This window comes from Coregonus clupeaformis, chromosome 19 (assembly GCF_020615455.1).
Source record: "Coregonus clupeaformis isolate EN_2021a chromosome 19, ASM2061545v1, whole genome shotgun sequence".
Taxonomy (NCBI): domain Eukaryota; kingdom Metazoa; phylum Chordata; class Actinopteri; order Salmoniformes; family Salmonidae; genus Coregonus; species Coregonus clupeaformis.
The window spans coordinates 45,473,592-45,486,766 of NC_059210.1; the positions used below are offsets into that span (position 1 = coordinate 45,473,592).

The 13,175-nt window shown below is 46.9% G+C and overlaps 1 protein-coding gene across 2 annotated transcripts in view; it reads left to right on the plus strand.

Annotated features, from left to right (window-relative positions):
* Positions 1 to 13,175, plus strand: part of mapk8ip2 (mitogen-activated protein kinase 8 interacting protein 2) — a 107,236-nt gene that overhangs the window by 38,372 nt on the left and 55,689 nt on the right. For both annotated transcript variants that reach the window (XM_041837605.2, XM_041837607.2), the window contains exon 2: positions 5,414 to 5,519. In XM_041837605.2, coding sequence (XP_041693539.1) covers positions 5,414 to 5,519 — 106 coding nt within the window. The remainder of the gene's footprint in view (positions 1 to 5,413; positions 5,520 to 13,175) is intronic.

Genomic DNA, 13,175 nt, shown 5'->3' on the forward strand with positions numbered 1-13,175 from the left:
CAGCTTGAGCCGTCTAAATTGGCCTTCATTATCCTAATGTCTGTCATAGAGGGTAACACACATACACACACACACACTCACCTGCTGGATGTATACAGATGGTGGCAGGGGGAAGTTGACTCCATTGATGGTGAAGGTGAGAGAAGGCAGGCTGTTGATCTGGTTACAGTTCACTGTGTACTACAACAACAAACAATTCATAGACATGAGTAAGACAAAACCTCCCTGTACTGGTTTACTCTGGTCTGTACTGGTTTCCCCAAACTGTCCCTTCTGGATTACACTGGTTTATGGTGTCAGTTAGTACTGGTCTATAGTGGTTATAGTGGCTTCCTGCTACCTGTCCGTATTGGTCCTGCTGGGCTCCAATGGACTGCATCAGAGTTCCCATGACCTGTCCGGGTGCAGTCAGCATGGAGGTGCCTGTATCCACGATGGCCTGGCAGCCCTGCCCACACCACCCTGTCTCCTGACCGTTGATCTGGAACCTGGAGATATACAAGGGTTAGTGTTAGACAGACAGACAGAAAGACAGACATAGCATTCACAGCGGCCTTAGACATTTTTTTGAAAAGTTCCAAAACTAGTTTTTCACCCCAGCTTTTCCCGGTTCTTAGTGGTTCTGATGTCAGTGTCTGGTTAAGTATGTTTGGTTGGTGTGGTTGATCCTGACCCTTGGATGCCGATTTGCTAGTATGTCTGGGAGGTGACGGGGGTCCAGTAGATCTGACCCTGGTACTTGGTGGTGTCCACTCCTCCAAACGTTAGCTCACTGCCCTGCTGGGCATCCCTGCTCAGAAAAGGAGTTTCAAGTTATCAGAAAGTTTTACAAAGAAAGAAGGCGGTTGGCAAGAAGGTGGTTCACTCTTCACAGAATACACTTTTCTCCTCAAAAATCTTGTGCCTTGTATCTGTGATATTGTTTCTGGAGCAGGAATAATGAGTATGACAGTGATTATGTACATAATTAAGTAAGTACATTAAAGTATATTACCTCGTCATCTAAAAAGCGAACACATTGGCCTGCAGAAGGTTCTGTGACGTCTGTGTGTATTTTATATTGAGTACCAGTGGTAGTATATGTTTGGTAAGTAAGTAGTGGTACAGATGTCAGTTCTTAACTTGATCACTCTTTTGTCACTGAGGATTTTCCTTCTGCATCAGGAAGTAGAAATGAGCCTTGTGAATCCCTGAAAAAGAGCAGTTGTCTTTCTCTCCATGCGGGGGCAGTTGAGTCATTGGGATCAGGACTTGCTATCAAAATAAATGTCTCTCTCGTTCGCTGAAACGTTAGGCCAAGGTCATATTACTGCAACATTCAAGTGTAATTTTTTTATCTGAAACTCAGTCATACACATCAACAACCATCGTTTTATATAGCTTAATAACACAAGATAGATATTGGTCTCCACCAGGCAATGACAATCAAGTTTCAAGTGTATCCTAAGTTCAAAATGTAGTTCAATCATTGGGTGGGGTGTGGTGGGGTGGGGTGGGGCTGATGCCTGCAGCGCGCACATACAGTGGGGAGAACAAGTATTTGATACACTGCCGATTTTGCAGGTTTTCCTACTTACAAAGCATGTAGAGGTCTGTAATTTTAATCATAGGTACACTTTAAAAAAAAAAACAGAAAATCACATTGTATGATTTTTAAGTAATTCATTTGCATTTTATTGCATGACATAAGTATTTGATACATCAGAAAAGCAGAACTTAATATTTGGTACAGAAACCTTTGTTTGCAATTACAGAGATCATACGTTTCCTGTAGGTCTTGACCAGGTTTGCACACACTGCAGCATGGATTTTGGCCCACTCCTCCATACAGACCTTCTCCAGATCCTTCAGGTTTCGGGGCTGTCGCTGGGCAATACAGACTTTCAGCTCCCTCCAAAGATTTTCTATTGGGTTCAGGTCTGGAGACTGGCTAGGCCACTCCAGGACCTTGAAATGCTTCTTACGAAGCCACTCCTTCGTTGCCCGGGCGGTGTGTTTGGGATCATTGTCATGCTGAAAGACCCAGCCACGTTTCATCTTCAATGCCCTTGCTGATGGAAGGAGGTTTTCACTCAAAATCTCACGATACATGGCCCCATTCATTCTTTCCTTTACACGGATCAGTCGTCCTGGTCCCTTTGCAGAAAAACAGCCCCAAAGCATGATGTTTCCACCCCCATGCTTCACAGTAGGTATGGTGTTCTTTGGATGCAACTCAGCATTCTTTGTCCTCCAAACAGACGAGTTGAGTTTTTACCAAAAAGTTATATTTTGGTTTCATCTGACCATATGACATTCTCCCGATCCTCTTCTGGATCATCCAAATGCACTCTAGCAAACTTCAGACGGGCCTGGACATGTACTGGCTTAAGCAGGGGGACACGTCTGGCATTGCAGGATTTGAGTCCCTGGCGGCGTAGTGTGTTACTGATGGTAGGCTTTGTTACTTTGGTCCCAGCTCTCTGCAGGTCATTCACTAGGTCCCCCCGTGTGGTTCTGGGATTTTTGCTCACCGTTCTTGTGATCATTTTGACCCCACGGGGTGAGATCTTGCGTGGAGCCTCAGATCGAGGGAGATTATCAGTGGTCTTGTATGTCTTCCATTTCCTAATAATTGCTCCCACTATTGATTTCTTCAAACCAAGCTGCTTACCTATTGCAGATTCAGTCTTCCCAGCCTGGTGCAGGTCTACAATTTTGTTTCTGGTGTCCTTTGACAGCTCTTTGGTCTTGGCCATAGTGGAGTTTGGAGTGTGACTGTTTGAGGTTGTGGACAGGTGTCTTTTATACTGATAACAAGTTCAAACAGGTGCCATTAATACAGGTAACGAGTGGAGGACAGAGGAGCCTCTTAAAGAAGAAGTTACAGGTCTGTGAGAGCCAGAAATCTTGCTTGTTTGTAGGTGACCAAATACTTATTTTCCACCATAATTTGCAAAACAAATCATTAAAAATCCTACAAAGTGATTTTCTGGAGAAGAAAATTCTCAATTTGTCTGTCATAATTGACGTGTACCTATGATGAAAATTACAGGCCTCTCTCATCTTTTTAAGTGGGAGAACTTGCACAATTGGTGGCTGACTAAATACTTTTTTTCCCCACTGTACATATGAGATGAGTAATGCAAGATATGTAAAGATTATTAAAGTGGCTAGTGTTCCATTCTTAAAGTGGGCAGTGATTTCTAGTCTATTTCTATAGGCAGCAGCCGCTAATGTGAATATCTTCTGCAATTTCTGGAGAAGTGCAAATATGATATCAAAGGAATTCTCTGATAATTTACACATCAAAGAAAAGTGTCTCAGCTCAACAAATTTGTCTTTCTTGGTTTATACTGTATTCTATACTATTCTACTGTATCTTAGTCCATGCCGCTCTGACATCGCTCGTCCATATATGTATTGTGATGTCACGAGAGGCTGTGTCCTGGAGGGACGTTACATCCCCCTGAGATGGCTGCAAACCCAGACAGCTATGGCTCCATCTGCTGGTATGGTCGGGAACTCCAACCCTCTATGGCCAATCTTCCCACGCAGCTGAAACCAATCAGGAGCTGATGAGCTGAAGGTTTGTTGAAGGGAAGAGACACAGTCTCCAACCTGGGCTCTCTGGAGGACAAGAGTGCTGCACGTCCACTTCCATGAGGAATATAAGGATTTGGAGATACTTACCTTTGGGAAATACTCACCTTTGGATATATGCACCTGTGGAAATACGTGAGAGACATTTGGAAGGACTTTTTGCTGGGTTGGCCACTAGCTGCAACGTGGACTACAGTAAGGCTGGGGAAAAGTTATCTGAGCGAGTGAGAATTATGATTTTGGATGTGGAAGAGACATCCCTGAACTGTTAACCCTTAAAGAGCCACAAGAGAACAGAATTTTGTTATATTTTCGTTAATTTCCCAAGACCTATAATAAAATCCTTGTTTTGTTTGAACCTTGTCTCCTTGCACTACTTGAGCAATCCCGCTGAAAGCTGTGTAGCCTCTCGTGACGTCACAGTATATATTCTTAATTAATTCCTTACTTAGATTTGTGTGTATTGGCTATATGTTGTGAAATGGTTAGATATTACTTGTTAGATATTACTGCACTGTCGGAGCTAGAAGCACAAGCATTTCGCTACATCCGCAATAACATCTGCTAAACACGTGTATGTGACAAAAAAAAATTGTTTTGATTTGATATTCCATTGTATACGAGTACTTATTGTTAGTCCGTAATACAGATTTAAATCACAATACACTGAGATATGAACACCTCTCCAAGGTCATGAATAACAATGTGCACCCAAATAGTTCTCCAGATATTTTCAGAGTTGTCATTTCTAATGTTAACATAATTGGAGATAGTTTCTACACAAACTGATACAGAAACAACAGTCCTGTAAGTGCTTTTTTATTACAGTAAAGAGAGCTCACAAAGGCCTGAATAATTTATTTTCAGAAAGCACTTCATATTTAATGACATACCAAATTATGTCCCTGTATCACCCTGCAGGCTGCTGCTGGTCAAGAGCTGTGTGTGTGTGTGTGTGTGTGTGTGTGTGTGTGTGTGTGTGTGTGTGTGTGTGTGTGTGTGTGTGTGTGTGTGTGTGTGTGTGTGTGTGTGTGTGTGTGTGTGTGTGTGTGTGTGTGTGTGTGTGTGTGTGTGTGTGTGTGTGTGTGTGTGTGTGTGTGTGTGAACTAGTCATGATTTTTGATTTAGCACTGATTTTGTCATTGATTGAGCTTTGATAAAGTATACAATTCTGATTTAGACATTGATCTAGCTTTACATTTCTACCTCTGATGTATTTTCTGACTTACCCTGCTTCACAGTGGTCTGTATACATCTGTACTAGGCCCTGTCTGGACTGTCTTGTCCTCACTAGAAAACCTGCAATGCAGCATTTCCCTCTGAGCCTCACACAGTTTCTTACTAATGGAGTAGAGAGCTGAACCTCTGTTGGAACTAATGGACCACAGATATACAGATGTTTTATAGAAACTAAGAAAACAGGATGATGAACTCATTTAAGCACTATTGTGTCTGTAAACTGGGGACCTGTTAAAATAGAGAATAGTGGCTGAACTGCTTAGAGAGCAAAGCAACATATGAAGGGTGTGTGAGTTCTTGTGTCTTGTGTGTCTGGTGAATGAGGCACAGACCCAGATAGACAGTGGCAGGCCATATCTCAGAGCAGGCTTCCCCAGGGTCGGAGCTCTCTGTGTGGGCATGAGTCAGAGAGATGCTTCCCTTTGAAGGGTGGAGGGTGGAGGGGTCAGGTACATGAGGACTAGGGGTGAAATGACAAACGTGTGTGTGTGTCTCTGCTATCTCTGCTCCTGACATAATCAGTTGATGATGGTATGTGTGGTGTGTGTACTATGTGTGTGTACTATTAACATTCTCCCTCCTGTTCTTCCAGGCCTTCCCATGACATTAGTCTGGAGGAGTTTGATGATGAGGATCTGTCTGAAATCACAGACGACTGTGGAATAGGACTCAACTATGACTCTGATCCCTACGAGAAGGTAGAACACAAACACACATACAGTACCAGTCAAAAGTTTGGACACACTACTCATTCAAGGGTTTTTCTTTATTTTTTTTTACAATTTTCTACATTGTAGAATAATAGTGAAGACATCAAAACTATGAAAAACACAAAAAAGTGTTAAACAAATTAGCCACCCTTCAAAGTAGCCACCCATTGCCTTGATGACAGCTTTGCACACTCTTGGCTATCTCTCAACCAGCTTCACCTGGAATGCTTTTCCAACAGTCTTGAAGGAGTTCCCACATATGCTGAGCACTCATTGACTGCTTTTCCTTCCCTCCTTTACTGCGGTCCAACAAACAAATGATAGTCCCACTAAGCGCAAACCAGATGGGATGGCGTATCGCTGCAGAATGCTGTGGTAGCCATGCTGGTTAAGTGTGCCTTGATTCTAAATAAATCACAGACAGTGTCACCAGCAAAGCACCCCCACACCATTACACCTCCTCCTCCATGCTTCACGGTGGGAACCACACATGCAGAGATCATCCGTTCACCTACTCTGCGTCTCACAAAGACACGGTAGTTGGAACCAAAAATCTAATATTTTGACTAATCAGACCAAAGGACAGATTTTCAATGGTCTAATGTTCATTGCTCGTGTTTCTTGGCCCATACAAGTCTCTTCTTATTATTGGTGTCCTTTAGTAGGGGTTTCTTTGCAGCAATTCGACCTTGAAGGCCTGATTCACACAGTCTCCTATGAACAGTTGATGTTGATATGTGTCTTTTACTTGAACTCTGTGAAGCATTTATTTGGGCTGCAATTTCTGAGGCTGGTTACTCTAATGAACTTATCCTCTTCAGCAGAGGTAACTCTGGGTCTTCCTTTCCTGTGGTGGTCCTGTCACGATCGTTTAAAGATTCGTGGAACCAAGGCACAGTGTGATAAGCGTACATTTTATTAAGTACTTAACACACGACAAAACAACAAACAAACGAAACGTGAAGTCCTAGGTTACACAAAACAAACCTTAACGGAACAAGATCCCACACCGACTAGTGCCAAACAGGCTGCCTAAGTATGGTCCCCAATCAGAGACAACGAGATACAGCTGCCTCTGATTGGGAACCACCCTGGCCAACATAGATCAAAACGATCTAGAACTAAACATAGAAAACAACACAACACGGAAACTACACACCCTGGCTCAACATTTCAGAGTCCCCAGAGCCAGGGCGTGACAGTACCCCCCCCCCAAAGGCGCGGACTGCGACCGCGCCACACAAACACAACAGGGTAGGGGCCGGGTGGGCATTCCGCCTCGGAGGCGGATCCGGCTCCGGGCGTGACCACCACTTTCTCTCCACCTCCCCGTTGCGCCCCTGATCTGGTCTGGCACCGCTGACTGGAGCTGGACCCGACGACGGTGGATCAAACCGTACAGGCTCCGGACTGGAGCCGCTGGCCGGAGCTGGACTGGACACCGGTGGAGCGGATTGCTCTGGCTCCGGAGTGGATCCGCTGACTGGAGTTGGACCGGACCCCGGTGGAGCGGATTGCTCTGGCTCCGGAGTGGAGCAGCTGGCCGGTGTCGGACCAGGCACCGGTGGAACAGGCACGGGCCGTGCCGGACTGGACACACGCACCACTGGCTTGGTGCGGGGAGCAGTAACGGGCCGGACCGGGCTGACGACGCGCACCACTGGCTTGGTGCGGGGAGCAGGAACGGGCCGGACCGGGCTGACGTTGCGCACCACTGGCTTGGTGCGGGGAGCAGGAACGGGCCGGACCGGGCTGATGACGTGCACCACTGGCTTGTGCGCGGGGAGCAGGAACGGGCGGACCGGGCTGGCGACGCGCACCACTGACTTGGTGCGGGGAGGAGGAACGGGCCGGACCGGGCTGACGACGCACACCACTGGCTTGGTGCGGGGAGCAGGAACGGGCCGGACCGGGCTGGCGACGCGCACCACTGGCTTGGTGCGAGGGGCAGGAACAGGCCGGACCGGGCTGGCGACGCGCACCACTGGCTTGGTGCGAGGGGCAGGAACAGGCCGGACCGGGCTGGCGACGCGCACCACTGGCTTGGTGCGAGGGACAGGAACAGGCCGGACCGGGCTGGCGACGCGCACCACTGGCTTGGCGCGAGGGACAGGAACAGGCCGGACCGGACTGGGAACAAGCACCACTGGCTTGGTGCGGGCGCAGGAACAGGCCGGGCTGGACTGGGAACACGCACCACTGTCTTGGTGCGGGGAGCCGGAACGGGCCGGGCCGGACTGTGGAGGCTGACTGGAGGTCTGGAGCGGAGAGCTGACACAACCCGTCCTGGCTGAATGCCTACTTCCACACAATACGTGTGAGGCATCAGCACAGGACGTACGGGGCTGTGCACTCGTACTGGCACTACAGCACGTGGCACTGGCGCAGGATATACGGGACCGAGGAGGCGTACTGGAGACCACGAGCGTTGAGCTGGCACACCCCGTCCTGGCTGAATGCCCATCTTTGCACGACACGTGCGTGGTGCTAGCACAGGACGTACAGGACTGTGCCGGAACACTCGCGGCACAGTACGTGGCTCCGCATAACACGGAGCCTGCCCAGTCACACGCTTCCTAGCCTGAGTACAGGGAGTTGGCTCTGCTCTAACCCTAGGCTCCGCCAACCACCCTTTTAGCCCCCCCCAAAAAAATTATTGGGGCTGTCTCTCGGGCTTCCTCCTCGGCCGGTACCCTCTGCGTTGCCGCTGCTCCTCTCTATAGCGCGCCTCCACAGTCTCCTCCCAAGGACGGCGATCCATTCCGGCCTGAATCTCCTCCCAAGTCCAGGATCCCTTCCCGTCCAGGATCTCCTCCCAGGTCCAGGCTGTCTGTTCCTGGACGCGCTGCTTGGTCCTCCTTTGGTGGGATTTTCTGTCACGATCGTTTAAAGATTCGTGGAACCAAGGCGCAGCGTGATAAGCGTACATTTTATTAAGTACTTAACACACAACAAAACAACAAACAGAACAAGATCCCACACCGACTAGTGCCAAACAGGCTGCCTAAGTATGCCCCCAATCAGAGACAACGAGATACAGCTGCCTCTGATTGGGAACCACCCTGGCCAACATAGATCAAAACGATCTAGATCTAAACATAGAAAACAACACAACACGGAAACTACACACCCTGGCTCAACATTTCAGAGTCCCCATAGCCAGGGCGTGACAGGTCCTCATGAGAGCCCGTTTCATTGTAGCGCTTGATGGTTTCTGCGACTGCACTTGAAGAAACTTTCAAAGTTCTTGAAATTTTCCGAATTGACTGACCTTCATGTCTTAAAGTAATGATGGATTGTCGTTTCTCTTTGCTTATTTGAGCTGTTCTTGCCATAATATGGACTTGGTCTTTTACCAAATAGGGCTATTTTCTGTATACCCCCTCCTACCTTGTCACAACACAACTGATTGGCTCAAACGCATTAAGAAGAAAAGAAATTCCACAAACTAACTTTTAAGAACGCACACCTGTTAATTGAAATGCATTCCAGGTGACTACCTCATGAAGCTGGTTGAGAGAATGCCAAGAATGTGCAAAGCTGTCATCAAGGCAAAGGGTGGCTACTTTGAAGAATCTCAAATATAAAATATATTTTGATTTGTTTAACACTTTTTTGGTTACTACATGATTCCATATGTGTTATTTCATAGTTTTGATGTCTTCACTGTTATTCTACAATGTAGAAAATAGTAAAAATAAAGAAAAAGCCTTCAATGAGTAGGTGTGTCTAACCTTTTGACTGGTACTGTACATACACATGCAAGCATGCTCACAGACAAACGCACAGGCACACACACCAATGTAATGTATTGATACAGTAGGTCTGTAAATAAAATAACTTTTCTGGTGGCTATTCTGCTCTCATCATTAAATAGATTAACTTGCAGAGTGCTGCAAACTACTGCTGCAAACAACTGTTGTTGTACAAACTTAAATCTCTTCATATGAAAAGAAATGTCCTCTCACTGGCAACTGTGTTTATTTTCAGCAAATTTAACATGTGTAAATATTTGTATGAACATAACAAGATTCAACAACTGAGACATAAACTGAACAAGTTCCACAGACATGTGACTAACAGAAATTGAATAATGTGTCCCTGAACAAAGGGGGGGTCAAAATCAAAAGTAACAGTCAGTATCTGGTGTGGCCACCAGCTGCATTAAGTACTGCAGTGCATCTCCTCCTCGTGGACTGCACCAGATTTGCCAGTTCTTGCTGTGAGATGTTACCCCACTCTTCCACAAAGGCACCTGCAAGTTCCCGGACATTTCTGGGGTGAATGGTCCTAGCCCTCACCCTCCGATCCAACAGGTCCCAGACATGCTCAATGGGATTGAGATCCGGGCTCTTCGCTGGCCATGGCAGAACACTGACATTCCTGTCTTGCAGGAAATCACGCACAGAACGAGCAGTATGGCTGGTGGCATTGTCATGCTGGAGGGTCATGTCAAGATGAGCCTGCAGGGAGGGTACATGAGGGAGGAGGATGTCTTCCCTGTAACGCACAGCGTTGAGATTGGCTGCAATGACAACAAGCTCAGTCCGATGATGCTGTGACACACTGCCCCAGACCATGACGGACCCTCCACCTCCAAATCGATCCGCTCAAGAGTACAGGCCTCGTTGTAACTCTCATTCCTTCGACGATAAACGCGAATCTGACCATCAACCCTGGTGAGACAAAACCGCGACTCGTCAGTGAAGAGCACTTTTTGCCTGTCCTGTCTGGTCCAGCGACGGTGGGTTTGTGCCCATAGGCGATGTTGTTGCTGGTGATGTCTGGTGAGGAGCTGCCTTACAACAGGCCTACAAGCCCTCAGTCCAGCCTCTCTCAGCCTATTGCGGACAGTCTGAGCACTGATGGAGGGATTGTGCATTCCTGGTGTAACTCGGGCAGTTGTTGTTGCCATCCTGTACCTGTCCCGCAGGTGTGATGTTTGGATGTACCGATCCTGTGCAGGTGTTGTTACACGTGGTCTGCCACTCCGAGGACGATCAGCTGTCCGTCCTTTCTCCCTGTAGTGCTGTCTTAGGCGTCTCACAGTATGGACATTGCAATTTATTGCCCTGGCCACATCTGCAGTCCTCATGCTTCCTTGCAGCATGCCTAAGGCACGTTCACGCAGATGAGCAGGGACCCTGGACATCTTTCTTTTGGTGTTTTTCAGAGTCAGTAGAATGGCCTCTTCAGTGTCTTAAGTTTTCATAACTGTGACCTTAATTGCCTACCATCTGTAAGCTGCTAGTGTCTTAACGACCGTTCCACAGGTGCATGTTCATTAATTGTTTGTGGTTCATTGAACAAGCATGGGAAACAGTGTTTAAACCCTTTACAATGAAGATCTGTGAAATTATTTTGATTTTTACAAATTATCTTTGAAAGACAGGGTCCTGAAAAAGGGACGTTTCTTTTTTTGCTGAGTTTAGTATAAAACAAATCTCTTCCTACACATTTGAAGCAAAGCAACTTGGCTGTCAGTCTGTTTGGGTTTCTTTGTGCGGCTGTGTGTGTCTCTGCCAACACATGGTGCTCATGGCTTTTATTAACAGTTGCTATGGGTGACTGCTGCTCCCCCTAGGTAGTTAATATCAAGTAGAGAGAGAGAGAGTGAGATAGAGAAAGATCAAAAATGAGAGAGAGAGAGAGAGTGTGATAGACTTTGCCAATTTGTGTGTTGCTCTGCTTATCTCTTATATAAGCGGCAGTGTAACTAGCTGTTAATACCTGTGTGACAAGTGCTGACGTCATTACGTTAGTGACCTTATAGATGCACTAAGCACAGCCCTGCTCTTCCATTTCCATCCTATCAACATCAGCTCCAGCATCAGAGTAGAATACAAGTGGTACTGTGCTGTAATGTACAACTCTGATCCCCTCTTATCTGGTAGGAGTAATCCACAGTCCTGTAATACTGGAGAAGCACTGGGTCTGTTTCCTCTCTATCTATCTCTCTGTTCTCACTCCCTCTTTAATTATTTCTCTCTCACCCATTCACTCAATCTCTCTTCCCGTTTCTCTCTCTCATATCTCCCCCTCTCTCTCCCTCCTCCCTCTCTCTCCCCCGTTCTCTCCGTCTTTGTCTCCCCCTCTCTCTCCCGAGGGATGTGAATGTTTTATTTGTGTGGCTCTGAGCCATGGCTGCAGCAGAGGGTAAATGATCCAGTGCAGTTTGCTGCTATGCAGAGACAACCTCACTCCCTCATCATTCCCTTCCACCTTCTCTCCTCCCCTCTCTTCCCTCTCTCCCTTGCCTGCCCATTCCTTCCTCTGTGCTATGCAGAGCTCCGCTCAGAGAAAACCTCCCTCCTCCCTACCTCGAAACCCCCTCCTCTCTTCCTCATTCCCTTTCCTCTCTTCCTCCTCTTCCCCTCCCTCCCATCCCCACTGTGTGTATAGAGATACAGGGATGAAGGAGAGAAAGAGAGAGAGAGAGAGAGAGAGAGAGAGAGAGAGAGAGAGAGAGAGAGAGAGAGAGAGAGAGAGAGAGAGAGAGAGAGAGAGAGAGAGAGAGAGAGAGAGAGAGAGAGAGAGAGAGAGAGAGAGAGAGAGAGAGAGAGAGGTTTCTACAGTTAAGCTTATGACACAAATCCAAGCGGGATGTTTTTGCTTCTGCCTCATTAATCCAGCAACATAAAGCCAGAGCAATCTAGTTATATTTTTTCAGTCACATGCAAAGTTCTTTCTACAAAGCAATTTTTCAATGTGTAGAGAAGACCCGAGCCTATAACCTCAGAAAGCAACGGTACACACAGGCCCTGACTGCTCAGTTCAAAGATGTGTGGGTGTATGCCAGAGACAGTGTTACTCTGTGTTATGTTACATCATCAACCCCACCCCCACCACGGTGCTCATCCCCACAGAAAATAATCCTGCTGACATCAGACCGACACTCTGGAATAAACACAGAGCTACAGTGTCCTGTGTGTGTTACGTTACAGCCTTATTCTAAAATATAGAGTGGGGAGAACAAGTATTTGATACACTGCCGATTTTGCAGGTTTTCCTACTTACAAAGCATGTAGAGGTCTGTAATATTTATCAGAGGTACACTTCAACTGTGAGAGACGGAATCTAAAACAAAAATCCAGAAAATCACATTGTATGATTTTTAAGTAATTCATTTGCATTTTATTGCATGACATAAGTATTTGATACATCAGAAAAGCAGAACTTAATATTTGGTACAGAAATCTTTGTTTGCAATTACAGAGATCATACGTTTCCTGTAGGTCTTGACCAGGTTTGCACACACTGCAGCAGGGATTTTGGCCCACTCCTCCATACAGACCTTCTCCAGATCCTTCAGGTTTCAGGGCTGTCGCTGGGCAATACGGACTTTCAGCTCCCTCCAAAGATTTTCTATTGGGTTCACGTCTGGAGACTGGCTAGGCCACTCCAGGACCTTGAGATGCTTCTTACGGAGCCACTCCTTAGTTGCACTGGCTGTGTGTTTCGGGTCGTTGTCATGCTGGAAGACCCAGCCACGACCCATCTTCAATGCTCTTACTGAGGGAAGGAGGTTGTTGGCCAAGATCTCGCGATACATGGCCCCATCCATCCTCCCCTCAATACGGTGCAGTCGTCCTGTCCCCTTTGCAGAAAAGCATCCCCAAAGAATGATGTTTCCACCTCCATGCT